The sequence below is a fragment of the Aphanomyces invadans genome (assembly GCF_000520115.1).
Source record: "Aphanomyces invadans strain NJM9701 unplaced genomic scaffold supercont1.31, whole genome shotgun sequence".
Lineage (NCBI taxonomy): Eukaryota > Oomycota > Saprolegniomycetes > Saprolegniales > Verrucalvaceae > Aphanomyces > Aphanomyces invadans.
In genome coordinates this window covers 362,823-382,991 of record NW_008580176.1, presented here as the reverse complement: position 1 = coordinate 382,991, position 20,169 = coordinate 362,823, and the positions used below count along the sequence as shown (strand labels likewise).

At 55.2% G+C, this 20,169-nt stretch overlaps 7 protein-coding genes across 14 annotated transcripts; 1 reads left to right on the top strand and 6 right to left on the bottom strand.

The window, feature by feature from the left end:
• Positions 1-778: 778 nt before the first annotated feature.
• On the bottom strand, positions 779-6,129 carry H310_11393 (hypothetical protein). The gene is made up of 18 exons (XM_008878069.1): positions 5,634-6,129; positions 5,157-5,571; positions 4,845-5,098; positions 4,427-4,621; positions 4,124-4,378; positions 3,847-4,068; positions 3,598-3,793; positions 3,341-3,550; positions 2,939-3,279; positions 2,656-2,886; positions 2,359-2,606; positions 2,143-2,305; positions 1,941-2,088; positions 1,602-1,892; positions 1,482-1,555; positions 1,302-1,432; positions 1,036-1,243; positions 779-986 (listed from the first exon to the last, which is right to left on the bottom strand). The coding sequence occupies exons 1-18, from the start codon at positions 6,083-6,085 to the stop codon at positions 956-958; spliced, it is 4,065 nt and encodes a 1,354-aa protein (XP_008876291.1). The 5' UTR covers positions 6,086-6,129; the 3' UTR covers positions 779-955.
• Positions 6,130-7,601: 1,472 nt separating this feature from the next.
• On the bottom strand, positions 7,602-8,801 carry H310_11392 (hypothetical protein; the record flags this gene model as incomplete). Its single annotated transcript, XM_008878068.1, has 1 exon — positions 7,602-8,801. One exon carries the CDS (start codon positions 8,799-8,801, stop codon positions 7,602-7,604), a length of 1,200 nt encoding a protein of 399 aa, XP_008876290.1.
• An 895-nt stretch (positions 8,802-9,696) lies between these two features.
• Positions 9,697-10,485, bottom strand: H310_11391 (hypothetical protein). The gene is made up of 2 exons (XM_008878067.1): positions 10,192-10,485; positions 9,697-10,138 (listed from the first exon to the last, which is right to left on the bottom strand). The coding sequence occupies exons 1-2, from the start codon at positions 10,435-10,437 to the stop codon at positions 9,725-9,727; spliced, it is 660 nt and encodes a 219-aa protein (XP_008876289.1). The 5' UTR covers positions 10,438-10,485; the 3' UTR covers positions 9,697-9,724.
• Positions 10,486-11,698: 1,213 nt separating this feature from the next.
• H310_11390 (hypothetical protein) lies at positions 11,699-14,431 on the bottom strand (the record flags this gene model as incomplete). The annotated part of the gene is made up of 13 exons (XM_008878066.1): positions 11,699-11,889; positions 11,949-12,048; positions 12,106-12,204; positions 12,259-12,366; positions 12,441-12,603; positions 12,668-12,731; positions 12,782-12,894; positions 12,953-13,046; positions 13,127-13,499; positions 13,652-13,754; positions 13,816-13,991; positions 14,057-14,246; positions 14,298-14,431. 13 exons carry the CDS (start codon positions 14,429-14,431, stop codon positions 11,699-11,701), a joined length of 1,908 nt encoding a protein of 635 aa, XP_008876288.1.
• Positions 14,432-15,011: 580 nt separating this feature from the next.
• Positions 15,012-16,256, bottom strand: H310_11389 (sepiapterin reductase; the record flags this gene model as incomplete). Its single annotated transcript, XM_008878065.1, has 8 exons — positions 15,012-15,122; positions 15,164-15,226; positions 15,279-15,385; positions 15,491-15,583; positions 15,630-15,661; positions 15,706-15,947; positions 16,008-16,079; positions 16,149-16,256. The coding sequence occupies 8 exons, from the start codon at positions 16,254-16,256 to the stop codon at positions 15,012-15,014; spliced, it is 828 nt and encodes a 275-aa protein (XP_008876287.1).
• A 39-nt stretch (positions 16,257-16,295) lies between these two features.
• H310_11388 (hypothetical protein) lies at positions 16,296-17,879 on the bottom strand (the record flags this gene model as incomplete). Its single annotated transcript, XM_008878064.1, has 1 exon — positions 16,296-17,879. The coding sequence occupies one exon, from the start codon at positions 17,877-17,879 to the stop codon at positions 16,296-16,298; it is 1,584 nt and encodes a 527-aa protein (XP_008876286.1).
• Positions 17,880-18,838: 959 nt separating this feature from the next.
• On the top strand, positions 18,839-19,761 carry H310_11387 (hypothetical protein). 8 transcript variants are annotated; one of them, XM_008878057.1, is made up of 5 exons: positions 18,839-18,961; positions 19,006-19,079; positions 19,139-19,391; positions 19,441-19,490; positions 19,545-19,761. In XM_008878057.1, exons 1-5 carry the CDS (start codon positions 18,863-18,865, stop codon positions 19,732-19,734), a joined length of 666 nt encoding a protein of 221 aa, XP_008876279.1. In that variant the 5' UTR covers positions 18,839-18,862; the 3' UTR covers positions 19,735-19,761. The 8 variants fall into 8 exon arrangements, with proteins under 8 accessions (XP_008876279.1, XP_008876282.1, XP_008876281.1 ...); XM_008878060.1 differs by having other exon boundaries at positions 19,017-19,391; XM_008878059.1 differs by having other exon boundaries at positions 19,006-19,391.
• Positions 19,762-20,169: the final 408 nt, after the last annotated feature.

Genomic DNA, 20,169 nt, shown 5'->3' with positions numbered 1-20,169 from the left:
TACGACGCTTCAAAATGCAACAGGACGATGCAGTGCTGCAGGAAATCGACCGACCCCGCCACACGCACGCCAAGCGACGACACGCAAAACGGCGACTCGGTGTGTTGTGGACAGCAGTGCGGGAAGCACCGGAGGACCTACAACACGACGTTGCCATCGAGTCAACCCGTGCAGGTCGCACCTTGGAGCCATTCGTACGGTGGGGCCTGTGGCGCATCGTGGATGAGTGGACTGCACATCGCATGGGTGAACAGTACGTGATTACCTCAGGTACTTCTTGGTGAAGAGCGGGCACTTGCACTCACACAGGCGCTTGATGAACGCGACGCTCTCCACCGGCGATGGCATGCCAGCTGCGTGTTTGATTGTTTGCCAATGTTTTCGAGAATTATGAGACATTTGCAACACCCCCTGAGTTTCACTCGCGCTGGAGAGTGTCTGATATGGCATCGACGACTCTTCCGCCGTGTAGTGGGCCGACCAAGGGCCATGCGTTCGTATGCCCTTTCGTAACCATCAACGTCAACGCTTCTGGCTGCCCTGCATCCCCCCGCATTTCCCCCGTCATTCAGTGGTCTACAAACACCACTTCGTTCCATTCTCGGACGTCCATCGGTCACATAAACACGCAGGTCCTGGCCGGCGAGAAATTGATGTCCGAGATATTTTCAAAAATATGCGAAATGTGGAAATATTTTTCTCGACGAGAGTTTGGCGACGAGGCCGCCGACCAGCCCCTCCACGCACTTCTCCGCTGCAAAGGGTTGCTGGTTCCACACGGCGCATGCAGAAGGCGGCTGAACGCACCCAACAAGTCATGGCTTGTAGTATATTTCATGGAACCTCCGTCAGTGCCGTGCGTGTATTTCACGACGCCACCGCCAGCGCGTTACGCGTACGGTCGATGCGATCGAAGCTGCCGCCATCATGTCGAGTGTGTAGCACGTGGGCCTTCTTACCCAGCCTCTTCCACTTCTTGTTCGTATCTGCGCCATCGATTGAGTCGACACCAGTGTATCACGTTGTACGTCGTACCGTTGTTTGTCGTGTTCTTGGGCTTCGTACCACGGGGCCTTGTCCGTGTCGGACATTTCAAGCCACAGCTCGGTCAGCCGGGACATGAGGTCGACAATGCCCGTGTTTTCTGGCATCGACGACCGCACTTCGTTCCGCTTGGCCAAGCTGAACAGGACGTATGCACTTCGGGGCTTTCTGGGCGGCTTCTTGGCTGGCACCTCCACTTCTACAAACCACACGCACACTCGTCAAACAAAGGATACACGTTCGTGCTGCTGACTGACGTGGCTTCTTCGTCTTCTTCGCTGACGCTTGCTTCATCGCGGAAGGAGACCATGGCGATTTGGGCAATCGCTTCCCGTCCTTGGACTCATCATCTGGACCGCCTTCGTCCGACAACGGGCGCTTCCGGCTTCTACAAGGGGAATGGCATGTTAAATGGGACCACTGCGACAGGGCCGCACCGAGACGTCGACAAGGGCACAGCGTACTCTGGGTGCAGACGCCACGCAGGTTGTCCTGGTCTGCTGTACGCAATCTAAACTCGTGGCGTCATCAAAAAGCATGGAAGCACCACGACGTACGGGGGCGGCATATTGATGAATAATGGCCAGCACTTGGCTCAGTTGGCACTTGACGTGTTTGGCACAAAATTTCAGGGCAATCGTGGATGCCTCCTTGTCGGTCGATTGCGCTATCATCTGACGCAGCTCTTCTTGGTCGGCTTCGGTGAGCACGTCGTCGGCTTTTGACGTTGCGGGGTAGTGGTCGCTCTCGGCATCCTCCTTCTTATCCCTCTTCAACCGCTTGGCTTCGCGAGCGGCTTGCATTTTCTTGGCTTCCTTCATGATCTTCTCATCCACAAGGGCTTGGTTCTAGCCAGCACCCATCAACGACGCATCTCTACATGCAACTAATTGTACTCGGTTCAGCTCAGCTTTCGCTTCGGCGATGCGCTTGGCAAGGACTTCGCGTTGCTCAGCGAGCTCTTGCTGCAACGCGCGGTCCTTCTTTTCTTTCAACTCGTAATCGACATTGTCCTTCTCGCAGATCCGCATCAACGCGTCGCATCTGGTCCACGACAGTCGATTTAGAGCGCATGTACAAACATGTTACAAAACGTACCGCCGACCTAACTCGGCGGCGGACCGCGACCGCAAGTAGTAATCGAACGCACAAACGGGTGCGGCATGGATTTCGCGCTTGATCTTTTCCCACGACCCATACCCATACGCGTGCACCAAACACAGGAGCAGTCGGTCTTCTTCCTCGGTAAACAGTTTGCCCCCTGGTCGACACAAAGCATGTATTTGATCCATCGAGTCGAGCAGTTCGTTTTACCTTTGCCTTGGTAGTTGATGACCAAGTCGTCGTATGGGTTTTGGTATCGTTTGATTTTGATCGCAGTTTGTTCCGCCAAGCGTTCAATTTCGAGTAATTTGGATTCGCCCTTTTCGATCGACTTGCGGATCTTGTCCCAGTCGCCCAGTTCGGCCCCGCGCTTGAAAAACGTGTCGGCGTACCGAACGACTTCGTCGTATGGCTTGACCATCTCGCGCGCGATGGCCGTCAGATTCGTTCGACCATACCTGCGTCGTGGGTTAGCGACGGCCACCATCCACGTACAAACAATGTTACCGAGCCATGAGCTTGATGAACAAGTAAAAGTGCGGTTTGTTCCAGTCGCTGAAGGCAGCTTTGAGCAGTTCTTCCTTCTCTGCTTGCAGCGCGGGACTCAGGTACGAGTGGTCCGATTTGTCGATAGCTTCACCGTTGGCTTTGGCCAGCTCATATGCCGACACTTCCATTTCGTGGATCTCTGTCATGCGACTGCGGTTGTAAAACTGCCACTCGTCCATGCGAGGGAGGCTATCCATGTCCACGTCACCGAGCCACACTCCACCACGATAGTTCTTCGTACCGCATTGACTTGGGGAGTTGCTTCATCTTGGACTTCATCTTGAATCCTGGCTCGTCCGCCTTGACCACCGTGCGGCGTTCTCGCTTGCCCATGCCATCAGCCAACGTGCGCGCAAACTCCAAGTCTGCGAGCCGCTTAATCTCTTCGAGCCGCTCCTTTTCCTTGGAATAATCAACGCCGTCAATCACTTGGCACCCCCCGCCGTCCAATTTGAAATTGAGCAGGTCGCCCTTGTCGTGCGCTTGCAATTTCGAGTTCATTTCTTCTGTGCGTGCTTCCCCCTTGGCGAGAATCGCTTCAATGTCTTCGTCTGTGATCATCTCGTCGTCGTTGGCGCGAAACTACACGATTGAACAAAGGAATCAACCTTCTCGGGGGTCCATGCCGGGACGAAAGCAGTACCACTTCGTCCGCCCCAAATCGAATCATGTCGAGCATGTCGTTCTTGCTCAAGTTCTTTTGCTTCTCCTGAAGGCGCCCTTGCTGAACAACCATGGCGTCCAACTTGAGTTTTTGTTGCGCGCGTTCGATGATTTTCTCTTCGACCGAGTTGGCCGTGACAAATCGATACACATTCACTTCCTTCTTTTGACCGATGCGATGCGCGCGATCCTACCACCGCATCACACCGATCCACCGCACGACGCGAACCAACGTACTTGGGCTTGCAAGTCGGCCTGCGGGTTCCAGTCGGAATCGTACAGAATCACAATGTCCGCCGTGTACAAGTTGATCCCGAGTCCCCCGGCACGAGTGCTGAGCAAAAAGATAAACTTGGACGAGTTGGGCGCGTTGTACTCGTCGATCGACGATTCACGGTCGTCGTAAGACGTGTTGCCGTCAATGCGGCAGTACCTACGTCCCCCCAACAACAAAAATCATGTGCTTCTGTTGGAAAAGACATTTACCCATAGGCCCGCATGCGGCAGAAATCCTCCATGATGTCCAGCACACGAGTCATTTGGCTGAAAATGAGGACGCGGGACCCACGCGCTTTCAACCGCTTGAGTAATTTGTCCATGAGGATCATCTTGCCGCAATTTTCAACCACGTGTTCGCCCAGCGGAGGCAACGACCGATCTTCTTGACCTTCAAACAAGTACGGGTGACCGCAGCACTTGCGCAGTTGCCTGCGCGCGGGATGGAGTTTAGAGCTCATGCAGCGCGTGGGGACGATCTTCGTACATGACAATGTTTTGCAACGCGCTCTTCGACGCAGACGATCCCCCCGTCAAAGTGTTCATATCACGGAGCAACAACGTTTTGTACAGCGCTTTTTGCATGGGGGTCATCCCGACAAAGAGCAACGTTTCTTTCTTGGGCGGCAGCGACTTTTCCACGTCAGCTTTCAACCGTCGCAACATAAACGGCCGCAAGATGCGATGCAGCTGCGTGATCATTTGTTTCTTGGCCTCTTCGTCCTCCGTGTCCAAGTTGAACCTGCCACGACGAAGTCACATTGCCGGCCAACGCGACCCGCCGACTTACCACTCGTCAAACTGCTCGGACGAACTGAACACGTCCGGCAATAAAAAGTTGAGTAGCGCCCACAGCTCGTGCAAATTGTTTTGAAGCGGTGTCCCGGTTAACAATAGGCGGTGCTCCGTCGCCATTGTGCGCACAATCATCGAAAACTGCGAGCTCTCGTTCTTGATGCGATGGGCTTCGTCAATGATGAGGTATCTGTCACGACCCCACAATATGTCAGCACCGCTCTCATCAAATACAGCGCTTGCCACAGGCTCCATGCTCAGAAAAAAGGCAAAATCCACGAGCGCCCGACACTTTGCGAAAATGACGGGGCAGCGCCACCGCAGCCCAATTACAAGCCGTTCATGTAAACACCCCAAGCAAACAACCAGAACACGCAGCAGCACACAAGACGTGGACAAACGAATGGCCGTACCGCCACGCAAACTTGGCGAGAGTCGTTTTGGCTTTGAGACACATTTCAAAGGTCGTGACACACACGTCAAACTTTCGCTTGTCCTGGGCAAGCCCTGGGCACAAGACTTCGTCGACGACGCGGTCACGCTCTTCCTTATCGCCATGGAACTTGATCGCACGCAGGGACGGGCACCATCGGTGGAATTCATTGAGCCAGTTGCTCAGAGTCGATTTGGGCACGAGCACGAGGTGCGGACCCGAAATGTTGTGAAACTAGAGAGGCATCGGACACGCGTGAGGTCAGAGGCGATTCCAGTCAAAGCACACCTACTTCTTGAAAGTACCCCAGCACCGAAATCGTTTGGAGCGTTTTCCCGAGACCCATTTCGTCGGCCAAGATGCCGTTAATCCCCTGGTTCGCCAGGTTCACCATCCAACTCAATCCTTCCAGTTGGTACTGCCGCATCGTCCCAAACTTGATCACGCTCGGCTGGACTGTCAACCGAACCGTATCGTGCTTGTCGTGGAGGAGTTCGTCGTCTTCTTCTCGTTCGCTCTTCTTCCTGGACGCTCCTTTTTCGGCCTTGTTGGTCGGGGCTTTGACCCCAAAGTGCCGGAACACATCGCTTTGGCTCAACAAATAGTTTAGGCGCGCCGACGCTGACTCGGCTTTTTTCGCCTTCAACTCTTCTTTTTGACGCTCTTCCTCGGCTTTCAACTCGTCCTTGGCGCCTTTTGCCAATTGACTGCGCGATAAAATGATGCAAACGTAATAAGAGTGGCAGGTCAATGTCTCGATGGCACGCACCTGACTTCATCGCGTTTTCTCTTTGCTGCAACTTGCTCGTCCGTGAGAGGTTTCGCAGGCTTCTTCTCGCGCTTTTCTTTAACATCCGTGGCAACTTTTCGTTCGCGTTTGCCTTCTACGTCCAACGCATTTCTGTCTTGGCGGCGTTTTTCGCGCTCTTCCTCGACTTGACGGTCTCGAAGCAAGCATTCCTCGTCGTATCGTTCCCGATCCGCTTTTGCAGCATCAAGGAACGGTTCACGTTGCTCTGGCGTGAGCTCGTTCCACCGCGCACTCACTTCACGCTGCACTGCACCCAAATTCGCAGGGTCGTTGTCCTTCGTGTCCGCAATGTCCGCGTTCCCACGCTGCTTGAGCTCCTCCCGCACAGCGCTTGTTACTTGCTTCTGGAAGTGAGCGAACGCGCTCTTGGGCTTCATCAGTGGCGCTGCTGCTGCTTGCTCGCTCGCCATGACCTTCCTCGTCGCGGGTGTGGTTTTGCCGTTGTTGCCGCGTGATTCTTGCTCAAATGGTGGGAGCGACAGGACCCGTACAAATGAATTGAACTATATTGAATTCCAAAGATTATCATATTATGAGGTACTAGTTCGGATAAATAACTCAATTTTATCCGTACGTTGTCCGTTCAAGTTGAGATGGCTACAAGCTGATCAGGAGCTCCTCAAGTGCAGTGAACTCGTCCGAAGCGGCACCCTCGTATCTGCAATGAGCCTACAAATTGACTGACGAGTTGTAATCTGATGGAAGCCTTCACCCCGTCGTTCTCCTGTGAAGATGTCTCGATATCGACGACAGCAGGACGGAGAGGTGCGTGTTTGCCAAATCCTGCGACAGCCAGATCAAGAATGGCTCAACAAGCAATGTGTAAAGTCCCAATTACCCCATGGATAGAAGCGATAGGTGAGATCGTACGTTGATATTCCAAGTACACAAGTGCGTGTGTGCGCAAAGTGAACAGTGGACCGGCCAATTCGATCGTGTCAGCCATTGAGTAGCGTTGGCAAATTTGTCGGAACCAAAGGCCACTCGCGTGCGCAAGATGATTCCTAACTCCTTCGGCGACCTACGGAAAACGATGGCTATGCTCTTCTGCGGCTGAATGGATGAGCTTGTCAGGTTATTATGTGTGACTGGTGAACACAGAAGAAGCCCTCTGCCGAGAACACGTATCGATGCCCACGACGTCAACATGTCCGTGGCCTTTTTGACCATCCAGGGCAAGGCCACCGCCAATTCGCGGCGAAATGGTAGCGTCTGGCGTGACTTCCGAATGAGAGCTCGCGATAATGGTGTCATTTAGTGGGCTGCCCACGATGGCGCTGCAATTATTGCCAGCCAGGTCTGAAGGGACCCTCGGTGTATCATTTTCAACATTGCGCTGCTGTCAACCCAACATTTGCTCGGCACAACCGAAAACACCACGCTGTCATAACGTCGTTGGACAAGACTTGGAGAGGGAGAGCGGATGTCCAAGTGCGATTTCACAGTCGTTGCTAAACGTGTGGGCTGAAATCGTTGGCGCTGAAGGCACGACCGCGGTATTCGCGACCAAATGCTACAGTTTTGTGACGAAAGTATGCAGCAGGACCATGTCATTGCAGGCGTTGTCGTGCGTCGGTAGGTTGTGGGCGATGAGGAATCGGCGCGGACGGCGTTCGGTGGGAACTGACAGAGCAAAAACATCGTGACGGTTGGAAGTATGTGGAGCGAACCACTGAATGGAACATTGAGCGCACAGCGCCAATGCACTACCGCGGTGCTCATAATTCTGCAGCTTCTGCAGGTCTTCCATCGAGGCGGAGTTCACCCGCAAGTGCGGGAGGAGCATTCGTGATCTGAATGTGGATTCAGCAGTCGTACTGCTTCAAAACATGGGACTACTGGAGGTTGCATGGGAAAAGAATTGTGAGCACTGTTTGCCCCTTGTCCGATTCGCAACAGTAACACAGTGGAGAGAGGCTGTGCAAACTACATTAAAGGGATAGATGGAGGTGCGACCGAGCAAGTTTGGGGTCGAGTTGCTTTGGCTAGCTCGGTTGGATCGCCAACGGCGCCTCGCGTGCGCAAGATAATTCCCAGTTCAGTTGGAGTCTTGCGAAAGACGACGGCCAAGTTAGTGTACGGCGGGTTGTACGAGGCGGCTGCGACGGGGTACTGGGCCAAACACGACCATTCGGGTATTGACGGTGGCGAAGAGTCACGGAGGGAAGCCCAGGACGTTATCATGGCTGTGGTCTTGCGGAACATGCGAGGGAACTCGCCTGACACAGCGCGTCGATATGGCACCTGTTGCAGGGACTTCCGAATGAGCGATGGCGTTGCATAGTCCTCTGGTTGGTACCCCACGACGGTGTTGTAGTTGCCAGCCATGTTCTGGTCCACGTTGGGGTACCGGTCTCGGGTGTTGGCGACCATGAAGCCCACGTCAGCACGACACAGCTTAAAGTACCACGACGTGATCACATCGTTGGTCGATACCTTCAAAGGCAGCGCGGCCTTCTTTTGAGCAGCGATCCATTCGTTGTCGATCGAGTGGACAGCCATTGTCGGAGCCGACGACAACAATGCCGTGGACGCCAAGTGCCACATCATGGACGCCGAACGGTGCAAGTCCATCGTGTCATTGTAGCCCTTTGCGAACATGGGCAGGTCGTGGCGTCGCTGTGGCGTCAGGGCAGATGGAGCAACCGACGAGCTAAACATGCGCAAGAGCCGGTAGTACGTGTAGCCGTCACCAACGACGTGGCTAAGGGACAAGTAAAACGCCCCCTGTGTGGGGGAGATGGAGATCCACGCCACACGGAGGAGAGGCTGGTCTGGGTTCGCTATGAGATCGGCGCCACATCGAACAGCCAGCGGGTCCAGCGACGTCGTCAGTTCGTGGTAAGGATTGCCAAGGGACAAGTGGGGGAGGTCGAATCCTTCCACATGCAAGGGCTGGCCGTGCGACGGCACTTCAAGCACAACGCCACCACCCTCCGCATTCTTCAAGTGCCCTTGCAGCCACGGGTTGCTCGCTGCAATTTCCGTGAGCCGTGCTTGAAGATCGGCTTGTACTTTGGCATGGGACGTCGGTTCGGCCCTACTTGACGTGTAAAATGTCACCGACGAGATGGCCCCCACGCGCAGCAGATACTCCTCAGACGACAAGAGTGGAAAGCTGTCCATGGTGGGCAATTCCAAAATGCGATCCAACTGGAGTTCCTATTTCCAGGGGGGCTCAAGGGACCAAAGGCGAACGTGCTGCGTCCCCATCGGATGTGCAGCCACAACGTAATCTCGTCCAGTCTGAACTCCTGACCGCCCCGACAGGGCTGTCATGTGGTGACATGCAACAGCGAAGGCGCCGCACGACGTTTCCCCTCGGCACTGTTGGGCACACGGAGGCAAGTGAGGTTATCATGGGTGAGCTGTATCCGTTACAGCCAATACACCGCGTCGCTGCTGAAACCTCGCACCGCACCAGCGCGGTCTAGCCGACTGCACGCTCGTGGCATGAGCCAACGAAACTTGCCCTTGACATGGGCGACGTGCCTCGCTTGCCCGAACCGAGAAGCAGGCGTTCGAGCCAGCTGCCGCATGGGTTGCCTTCTCCATGAAGTGTCTAGGCCCTCCTGCGCGCAACGACAGACGACGAGCGCAAACGGCCCGTCGTGGGGTTTGTTCTTGTGGTCGGTGGAACGAGAAAGGTGCATGCAATGCAGATTCCACTTGCTGGCCGCGACGTGATGCCGCCGCAGCCAACCCAGCTTCATCTGGGACGCGCCCCGATCGAGACAACCGCGCGCAGCGCACCCACCCAACACCCATCTAACTTGGCGAGGCTCCGACTTCATTCGGCAGGACCTCCTGGGCCCGTCGAATCGAAGCACACCGAGCAATCCGATGGGCCATCGCTGCCATTCCCTAGCAGACCTCCCGTCCAAGCGAGCTCCATACCGACATCACCATATTTGCACACCAGCGGAGTACTCGCTCGTGAGGGAACAAGTCACTGGCGCCGACATGGGGCAGTGCATACGGGCACACCATTCAGTTTGTCGTCTCGACCAGAAAAAAGAGGTGACGATAAAATAAGCGTGTTCAACATGTCAAGCGGTGTGCACTCGATGCGACCTCGGCAGTTTGACGGAGCACGGCCGCGTGTCTTCGGTTCGCTTCGATTCCACGGCACGGAGCTGTCGCGGCGACAGAATGAGCCCGCAGCGTCCTCCTACGTTGGTGCTTCCTTCTTCTACAGACAGCGGCGCGACTTTTGCGGCATCTTCTTCGCTGCTGGCGTGACGACGGACGATATCGTGGTCGTCCACATAGCCGGACGACGCGGACGACCCGTTGCTCCACCGCAGGGCTGTGTCGGGTAAAGTTGGTGGTGTCGTCGTGGATTTGGATCGTGGCGGCGCTTGTGTCGCGGCGGTGTGTTTGTGTATGCATCGCTTGCACAAAACTTCTGTGCGCAGTTGGTCCTTGGGCTGCCACACCGCGATGCAGTCGAGGCACACCGACTAGCGTATGGTGAGTGCACTTCGCTGGTGGGGCAACGACATGACTTGCTCACCTCGTTGCATTTGAAGCACAGCGCTTTCTTGCGTAAGATGTGGAAGCGACGGGTGCAGCACATGCAGTGCGTTCGCGCCACTTTGTCGGCAAACAAGATCTCGTCCGGCGTCGATGGCGCCACACAAAACGAATAGTCCATCGCGCCAAGTCGTCGGTCGTAGGTCGCCAGCTGATCTTCGCCGTGCGACGGATTCCAGAGTGGCTGCCTCCTGTCAGCGCCAAAGTCAAGTTGGGCCACCGCCATCCTGTTTCGGGCGAGAAAACGTGGCCCAGTTCCCAGCGCACCCCGGAGCGCGACGTGTATGCAACGACGCTTTTCCGTGGCAGGATGCGGCTGGCTCGCGCGCTTCCGTCGCTCCCACGCGATACCCCACGAGGAGGGCCATCGACCAGCACGACCGCAGTCACTGCGGCGGGTGGCGCCCGCCACCGATGGTCCTTGGCGTGCTGCGCCCCGGAGCTCGGATCGGCTACCCGACCCAGATCAGATCGATGGGTGCCAAGTGGGCGGGACCTGGAAGCGGACGCCACCTAGTTGAACATCGTCCGCTGGCTCCAGTACACTCGTGTGCGGCAAGAAAGGCCTTGGAAGCCCCGATCCGAGAGACAGACTCCCTGGCGGTGACCAGACCTCGGCGCGCGACTGGCAGACGTGGGGATGGGAGAGTCACATGCCCACACACAACCCACGTTGCCACCGCGGACTCGACGGCGGACTCGTGCAGCGACAGGACGCCGCCATCATGCGGGCAACAGTACATGGGCATCCACGAAAACACACAAAGACATTCCAGTACACCGATCCCACTTGCATAATCGGTGACAAGCGGGCCAGTGACACAGATGGTCAGTCTTGTCCACTGGCCCGGTTGTCGTCGATGGGCGCTTCGATCCTGGTGCTGGAGAGCCCAACCCCGTCGCTTGCTGCGTGTGTGTGTGGGGGTGTGTGCGTCGGCAAAACGATCCTTGGCACACAGAATCGGGGACATCTCGGCGGCCGTCGACCGCGGCGGGACGGACGCACTCTACCACCGTGCAGGGATCAGAAGGACGCGCGACATGGGCCTGCAGCACGTGTCACTCAACTTCAATCTTTGCACACTCGGTGGTGTCCGTGAACAAGGAGCTAGTGGATGGCTTCGGTCGGTGGAGCACTCGTTGTACACCAAATACGCCTCGACGATCGCGATCGTGCGCGCTCGTCCACCGGGCGTTTGGCACTCAATGACACTGCCGTGACGACTGCCGTCGAGCTTGTCCACACTCGTCTCTGCTTCTCAACTGCACCGGATCCTCTGGGACGATCCAAGTGTCCATGAACACCCGGCTGCGAACACATGTGGATTGCCAGACGTCGGCGCGGCACGGCCAGCTGGTGCGGCAGACTGCGACCGCTCGACACGCTGACATGGCGCCGTTGCCGTCCGCGTGGCGCCAAGACGATGGCCCGACCGGAGGCACAAAACACTGCACAAGACCAGTCCAACCACGTGCATGTCGTGGGTTTATTCGATGGTGAATCCCGTCGGGTCCGACAGCAGTACCATCGTCAAGGCTTCTTGGAGCAGGGCTTTTGTTGGATACAGCGGCAGGTCGATGCGATTGTAGCATGCATGGACGACGGGGTACCGCCCTGGCGTGTACTCGATTCCTTTCAGTGTAAAGTAGCAGATCTTGCCGTCGTAGCTCGTGAGCCCTAGCGCGACGAGGTGGGAGCTGCCCAACGTGACGGCGTGCGAAGGACACCGTGCGCACCTTTGAAGCCTTGGACGGGGACCCGGGACGACCCCGTGGCATACTGGAGGAGCTTGGATTGATCTGAAGTCGACAGACTCTCGACGATTTCCCAGAACCACTAATGCATGACACCGACGCGACAAGTGACGCTCATCGTTCGTAGCGGCGCACGTACGACGAGCACGGCGTGGGCTTTCAAGTTGCTCGACGACACGGTGCTGGCTTTCCAGTCGTTCACGTCAATGTCGGAGAGGCCGCACAGAATGAGCTCAAACTAGACGAAAAGATCGCGATGCATCCATGAAACGGAGGCGGCCGTCGACGCCACCTCTTTGTAGTCAAACACGGCCAACATTTCAGGAGGCACGACTTGGTGGAGTCCTTTCAGCATCGCGCCCAGCTGCCCCTCGACGCGATCGAACAACAGGTAGCGCACCTGGGCACCCCATCGACGTCAGTCGTTCGAATGCGAGTGGTGTCTGCTGCCACTACTGCAAACCCCTTCCGTACCATCCGCTGGACGTACAGTGCCTTGTTGTCTTCCGTGACTGGGATGCGTCGGCCCTCGTCGACCAAGTCCACTTCCAACACACGGCCGTAGCCAACGCACTCGGTGGCAGAGAACGTTAGCGCCAGGTCGTCGACAGTGTCATGCGTCAGGACAAACATTAAACTACAGCGTCGATTCCAAATCAGTGGCAAGGAGAGTGAGACAGCACGGGGGTCGGCAAACAGACCTCTTGTACACTACTGGGTCCAACTGCTCGATGTCATCGAGGGACATGGGGACGCCTAGCATGGCTGCGCAACAACGTCAGGGTGGCGGTGTTGGCAGAACGCTGCGAGCGCACCCTTAAACAAAACTGGGCTCAAGTGCAGCGGCAGCATCTGCCCTTCCAAGAGAGCTCGGCCGACGAATCGCCCCACCGCGTGGAATGCCGTGAGATGATCCACGTCGGTACATCTATCTCCAAAGAAGACCCGCAACGTGAGGTGGGACAGCGGGGGGGGGGTCCACTTACGCAGCGGCCGAGTCCGCGTTAATTCCGTAGGATTGATCGTCACGGTTCGACAGGACAAACAAGCCCGCGGCAGGGCTGAGCAGCCCGTGGGCCACTAGGAGGTACCATTCCCGCTGGACCGCGCCCGCGTCCCGCGCGTGCTCGCCCACAAATTCAAACCGCGTCGTGGCGCACAGTGCATTGACTTGGAGGCACTCAGGTTTTCCAGCGCTTCGACGACGAGCCGAGGCCGGTTGACCTTGAAGTGGACGTGGAGGGTATCGTAGGGAGTCACGAGCGCCGACGCTTGGTCGAGAAACCAACCGTACTTGAGTGAAAACGGCAGCTTGGCGAGGTGAGTCAGTGTGGCCCACACACTCGGGTCCAGTGTCGACCCTGTCGTGGTCACCATGTGTAGGTTGGCGTCTTGCACTGGAACCCACGCGATGGCAGGGCCACAGAACCCGCTTGCAGGAGCACTTGCAGTCATGAATGGGCTGCCCAGCGGGGACACGGCGCGGGGGGATTCCGCCAACGACGTGAGTTTGACGGATGACGACGGTGGGTTCTACAAAAGAAATCATGGTCGCAAATTCGATACGATATGGGCTCACAGCATCCATTCAAAGAAGAACGTTGCCCATGACCACATTCGTCGTTGATTCAACACGACCGTACGAAACGTGCTGGCTAACTCAGCAAGGAATTTCAAACACGTACGAGCTGAACGACAAATGCTTCCGACGCGAAGGGACTGTTTACAAAGTTCCGCACCCAATGGCCTGTTGCATGAGTGGTCGATCGAGACCACTGCCTTCGCATGCTACAAGTTGGCCGAGATCACGAACACGTTTCTAGCGATGGCGGTGTCTGTTGAGGCGTACCGTGCGCTTCGCTGCACGGCGGTCAAGTCCTCAGGGAGAACAACGTGGTCAAACACGGCCGCGACGATTTGTGACGTGAATCGACGCAGTGTTGAGCCTGTTCGCTGAAGCTGGGACATACTTGTGCTCCGACTGTGCGACACGATCGGTGTGCTGTCGTCGGTGCCATTAGTTGACTGCACGTCCAGCAGACGAAGACCTCGTGAAATGCACTCAGCTCATGGTCAAACGGACTGCCAACGATACCTTTCAACGTGCCGCAGAGGCAACAGTGCAGCTTTGTCGTGAAGTTGTAGAACTCACAGACCGAGCATTCCCATCGCGGCGCTTCCAGCAATCTGGACGAATCGATGATGATGTACTCGAGAAAGCGGCCACCGTCGACGTACAGCTTTTCGACGTCTTCGCGCTTGATGCCAGGCATGAACGCGCTAAAACAGCTACGGTGATGCTATGCGGTGGCCAAGTCGGGTCTGCCGTACTTGCCGCGCAGCAACGGATCGCGCAGACCAGAGGCTGCGTTGAACCGGCTCGTGTAGTGTGCAAAAAGGTAGATCACGCCTGTGAAGACCGCAAACACGACAAAGACAAACACGAGCGACGAGATATCTGCCATGGCGTCCAAGCGAGGTCCCTACGGCCACCCGACGACGCTCGGGCGAGTTGTGGTCGCCGTCGCGCACTGAAACGCCTTTGTGGTCGTTTCAGATATCCCATCGATATGCGGATGCGTACGGATGGCTCATGTGTGGGCCAGTGTTATACACCGATGTAGCCGCGCAGGAAGGCGACCAGGATGCTGGATGGACCTCAGAGTCTGTTGCAGAAGGCGTGATGCTGCATTCTACGAAGAATCGCATGCAGCGGAAGGACTTCGAGGGAAATGGACTGGAAACGGTGCGCTGCCTTTGGAGGTCACTCGGATATTGCTCGCCATCGCTCGCCACCTCGTCATTCTCGGAAACGTTTGCATTGCTGCTGGTGTCAGTACTATCCGCGGTGTTGCGTGAGGAAGTGCGGACACTGCTGAGGAGCGTTGGCTATTTCCAGTTGAATGTTGTGTTGGTGAGCTGCCGCCAGGCTGCCAACGCACGCTGGTTCAATGCCCCAGAACAAGTTTGATCCGTTATCTTGGATTGTGTCGCGCATAGCTGTTCAAATTCAGCGGTGCCACTGGCTTGCAACTTAATACTCTCTTAGTCTTGGTGAATGTCGTAGTAGTCGATGTGGGAGCCTGACACGAGCGACGGACCAAAAAGATGCTCGACGCACAGTCGGGCCGACACGTCCAAGCTGACGTATGTGCCCTGAGCAGGTGTAAGGTCACATTGCAGTAGTTTTTACGTACATCGGCTAGCAACTTCTTGAACATGCGCTGGAGGGCGGGGTCCGTGGCCGGGCCGTCCCGCAGCTACGTGAGAAATCCGTCACGAAAAAGCGAGCGTTGATATTATGCGAAGGACCTCGTTTCCCATGTTCGTCTGCATCGGACCTGGCGCATAGTTGAGGCACTTGACACGACTCGCATCTTCCTCCTTGGCAAGTACGCGGAAATGCATATCACGTGCCGCTACATGGCGATCCGTCAGCGCACGGACGATTCGCGAAACGTTGTTGGAACGAGCGGAAGAGGTCTTTTGCACGAGGCAAACTCTCAAGGACCATGTTTCCCCACCTTTGAAAACGCAGTACAAGCCGCATGTGGCGAACGGCTCAATGGCGTTCAAAGAGCTCACATTGACCAAGTACAGCGGGACTGGAGATGGCGCTAGCGCAAGGTGAGCGTCAAGAAGGAGAGCAGGCGTGAAGAGTACCAGCAGCCTTGGTGCCGTACACTTGCAGGAGCCTGGAAGCGTGTCGTGAATGACCTGGGTTTGAGCGCGGACGTACCGCTTGTTGATCCACAGGACCGAGTTGACGTTGAGTTCCATGTGGCATTGGATGACTTGCGGGGACTCGACTTCGGCAATGCGACCGACTTGTCCTAAGGAACCAGCATTGTGGACCACGACGAGGCGGTCGAGGGACGAAGTTGCTTGCACAGCGAGGAGGAATGAGTCGACGGCAGGTTGGTACGAAGCATCGTTGCTCAAGTCCACCACTGTCTGTGTCACGTGGACACGATGGTTGTTCTAACAACCATGAACGTTTGTGGTGAAGATCATGGTAGGCACTCATGGACTGCGGCATACGTTGCTTTGCCAAGCTGAGGTCACGGCAGCAGCAGTCGCGGTCATGCCAGATGCGTCGCGAGACCACAAGTGCTGCAGGGTTCTTGTGAGAACAGTTGTCGCGAAGGACAAGCCAACTCCATAAAGGCAAAGTCATCGTACCAAATGCAGATCTCCATCTTCAGCGGAAGCTTTCTTTGTCGCAAATGCTAGCGCAAGTGCACGTCCGTACCCGCGGGACGCCCCCGACACCAAGACTACCCACGCCATGTCCGATTTTCCGGGTGAGTCCATCCGAATGATGAATTGTTAGCCGGATACGCCCTGATGCATATCCGGGAATTTTTCAGGCAATTTAATTGGGCTTTGGGGCTTGACGCCGGCACCTCCGACGAAAGTCATCACATGCCGGTAATCCTTGGAGCTTCCATGCGCGAGGTTGATATGCCCTGGGCGCAAGAGAGAGTACGCGCGCCCTTTCTCGGCCCATTCCCTAATGGGCTTGTCTTTTGCTAGCGTCGAGAACTTGGTCCATTCGTCAGCATCTCCACGCGGTTGGGTGTAGCTCTTTGTGAGCCAGAGCAAGCGCACTTTTGGTTTGATTGGCGCACAAGAGCCGTTGATCTCAGCTCGCTCGAGATGCAGGTCATGCATGAGTTTTGCGAACGGTTTGGAGGCAAAGTGCCCGCAAAGCCATGGCTTGAAATCGTTCGCGACCGACCCCGGTTTGCTCCACAAAGGGCAACTTCCTTCGACTTGGCATCCCACGTCCATGTGGGTAGCTGCGGCCAAACTCGCTACGCTGTGTGTTCCATACTCGCCAATGATGTCAGGGTCTGTGACGAAATGCACGTGATGCTTGAGGAAGTCGATGGCGAGGGGCTCCAAGTTTACGTCGAGGCCTTGTTGCATCAAATACGCAGCGACTCGTCGAAAGCCAAAGCGCGGAAACAGAGGAACGTGTGGAGATGACTTGTACAAACCGAAAAATCGTTGCAATTTCGCAATGCCTGGATGCACGGGCACGGCAACGATATGAAACAAGCTGGTTTGAAACGCAGCCAGGTTCAAATGACGGGCAAGGCACAACCCCAGCACAAGACCGGTGAGCGTACAGGACGAGCCCACAGGGACGTAGAGAATGTCTACGTTCGGAACGTCGCCAGCCTGAATTTGCTCGGCCAGCTCCAGCAGGCCACCCATTTGCCCGAGGACCCCCAGGAGGTTGTTCCCGCCAGGAGGCATGATCTTACTGCCGTGGAGCTCTTGAGATGGCCGGATGAAGGAGTGGAACATGGCTTTTGCAAACGCCCATCGTTGTGTCCACACATGCATGTGCTTGGGGTCGAAGGATAGAATTGAGAGCAAGTTGAGAGTGTTGTCGAAATCTGGGGCGTCGCAGCTGATGGAGCACGGGCGGACTGGCAGGCCAAGTGACTGGCCATGCACAACCGACGCCACGTTCATGTTGGACCCGGCAGACCCGATGCTAAAGAGCGATGAACTCGGATAGGACAGCTTGTGTTCGACGCATGAAGCAAGGATATGCTCGAGTGTGCGCACCTTGTTGCCTCCGTACTTGGGACTCGACAAATCTTCCCTTTTGATGTAAAACGACATCGTCGGGTCAAGGGTTAGAAGACTCGCTTTGTGGACTGGAGTCGGGAATACGCCCAACGGCTTCCATGCAAGCCGGCCGGCAAGGAATGGAAGGTGCCGGAAGAGCGCACATGCGTCGGCGTTGGGGGGAGTTGACGACGGCTCGACTGGAGGGATCGAATCGTACAGACACCGAAGCAACGCGAGAAAAGCGTACACCGCTGCAGCGAGAACAACACACAAGATTCCTGCCAGGAGCACAGGCCATGAAGTCAGCACGCTCAGGAACGCCATCCTTCAGTGCCCGCTGTAAGTTGATTCTGCCCTGCCATCGCACGCATTCACAACGCATACATTCTTTCAGTCCTCTGTGCTAAAGCAACACAATTCTTGTAAAGCAGTGCGCCTCTGCAGTCACCTTATACTCGGAGTATTAGTAAATTTTTATAAAAATTGTTTAAGAAGAGAACAAATTCGGTGAAAGTTGAAAAGTGAAACATCGTAATATTCCAACGAAATGTAGTCTTCTTTTGAAGTAGTACAAGTACATCCGACCGACGCTGCAATGAGGTCGATGGGATTATCGTCTAATGAGTCGTGAAATAATGACGAAGCTGCAAAGAACCTGCCGCGAAAGTGCCCTGACAGAGATGCTCGCGCTGGTGACGCTGGGCGAAGCTCTACTGTAGTTTGACACAATCACCATGACTTTGGTTTTCCATCCAGTAGATAGTCCCACGACGTCGTGAGGCACTGAACCCGGCTTGTACTAGCTCCCCAGCCCATTCGATTGCACTTGACGATTAACGTTACCCGTGCATGAACTTGGCGACACCATGCAGGGACTAGAGCTCTGACAACTTGAGTGCATGGGGTATCGTTCATCTGTTTTGAATACTGTGGCCAATGCCTACTTCTTGTTGCCGCTGCTGGATCTCTTTCCAAAGCTCAGACGCACGGTGAAAATGACATCGAGTCTCTTGAGATCTAACTCGTCTGACCAGATACCCCATGCACTCGGCGCCAAGAGGCACATTCTCCGATGTGGGCTTATCCACAACACGACCAACTTACAGAAATTTTGAATTTTTTTATAAATCTCGTCTAGAAACGCCAAAATTTTTACTGGTATGGGAATAGTCTGAAGGAAAACAACAATACAATAAAGGAGTAATATTGATAAATGCAGCTGTGGTGTTCCTGAGGATAGAAGGTTAAAAATTTCACAAATTTTCTCCCAAAAGTTTGGTGTTGCTGATTTTGGCGAAATCCTGACGATGGTCGGCGGCACTGAGTGCGGTGCCGTGCCCGAGCGAGTTGCATGCTCAAGATGTATCTTGGAAGAGATCGGCGTTCAAGAAGACGATCTGTCGCAGGTATGCCCGAGAACACTTGTGTTGAAGCGTCACATGTGGAGGAGGCGGGACGAAGGTCGCTGCACATCCTTGCCCAAGCAGGACGAGTTCTCAAAGTAGATCAAGTACACATGAGCGAGTACATCATTTGAGATGGCAATGCAATCACCGCAAGAGTCCCTTCCGACATGTGCTTAGATATCTAAGAGCGATGGACAAGCTCAGCACCCGAGAAGAAATTGCTGCCGAGGCCATCGCGGCGCTGCACGATGACATGAAGAAGAACACCTTGCGCAACGATCGTGCTCGACGCGAACTCGCGCACATCATACACATGCACGACACGATGCGAAACATGGCGGAAGAGCGCGAGATCACAGAAAACTCGAGTATGTTCAAACACTGGTCGCGCGATTGCGAGGAAAAGGAGCGTCATTATGCGCAAGAAATCGTATGTGAGCGATATCCTTGATAGTCAAGTTCACAAAGCGCATGCTTAGGAGCGATGCAATGCGGAGCTTCGATCGCGCAGATTTCCATTGGACGAGTCGTACGTAATCGGCTTCACCAAACGCAACTTGCGACAGTGACGCTTGTTGGACAGATTGGAACACCATACGCTCGTGTCCCTCGCGGAAGACTGTGCGTCCATCGAAGCTTCTACCTACGACCTAGCAGCGCAATTGTCCTTTTATAGGGCTCTCCCTTCGACTGTCATGGAGGCTCAACGGGCCTTGGAGGCCATGGAAGCGGAATTTACGCATGAAGCCGCGGACGGTGTCGAATCCAGTTAAATTGAAATTCATTTTTCTCTCCGAAAACACGCCTGTCGAATTTCGTGGATATAACAACAATTTTGACCAATAAAGATTGGCTAGCCAAATCCAGGCGTGTGATTGGTCAGTAGTAATTGTTTTTCCGCCAGCGGTAGGACCATTCTATTTGAGTCTAATATTATATGGCCATAGTTGTGTATTGACTGTAAATTAGAAACGCAGCCTCGACCAATTTGTTCGCGTCCATGTCGTTCAAGATCAAGGCCAACGAACTCATGAAATGTATGAGTAACTTCAAAGTAGTCGTTAGAACTTAACATCCCGTGTCGAACTAGATGAAACTGGGTAGAATTTCGGCGGTCCGAAATTCTTGATTACGATGAAAACAAGATACTGAAATAGATCGAGCGAGGAGGATGCCGCGAAGCATTTCCATTCGCAACAAGCTCTGAG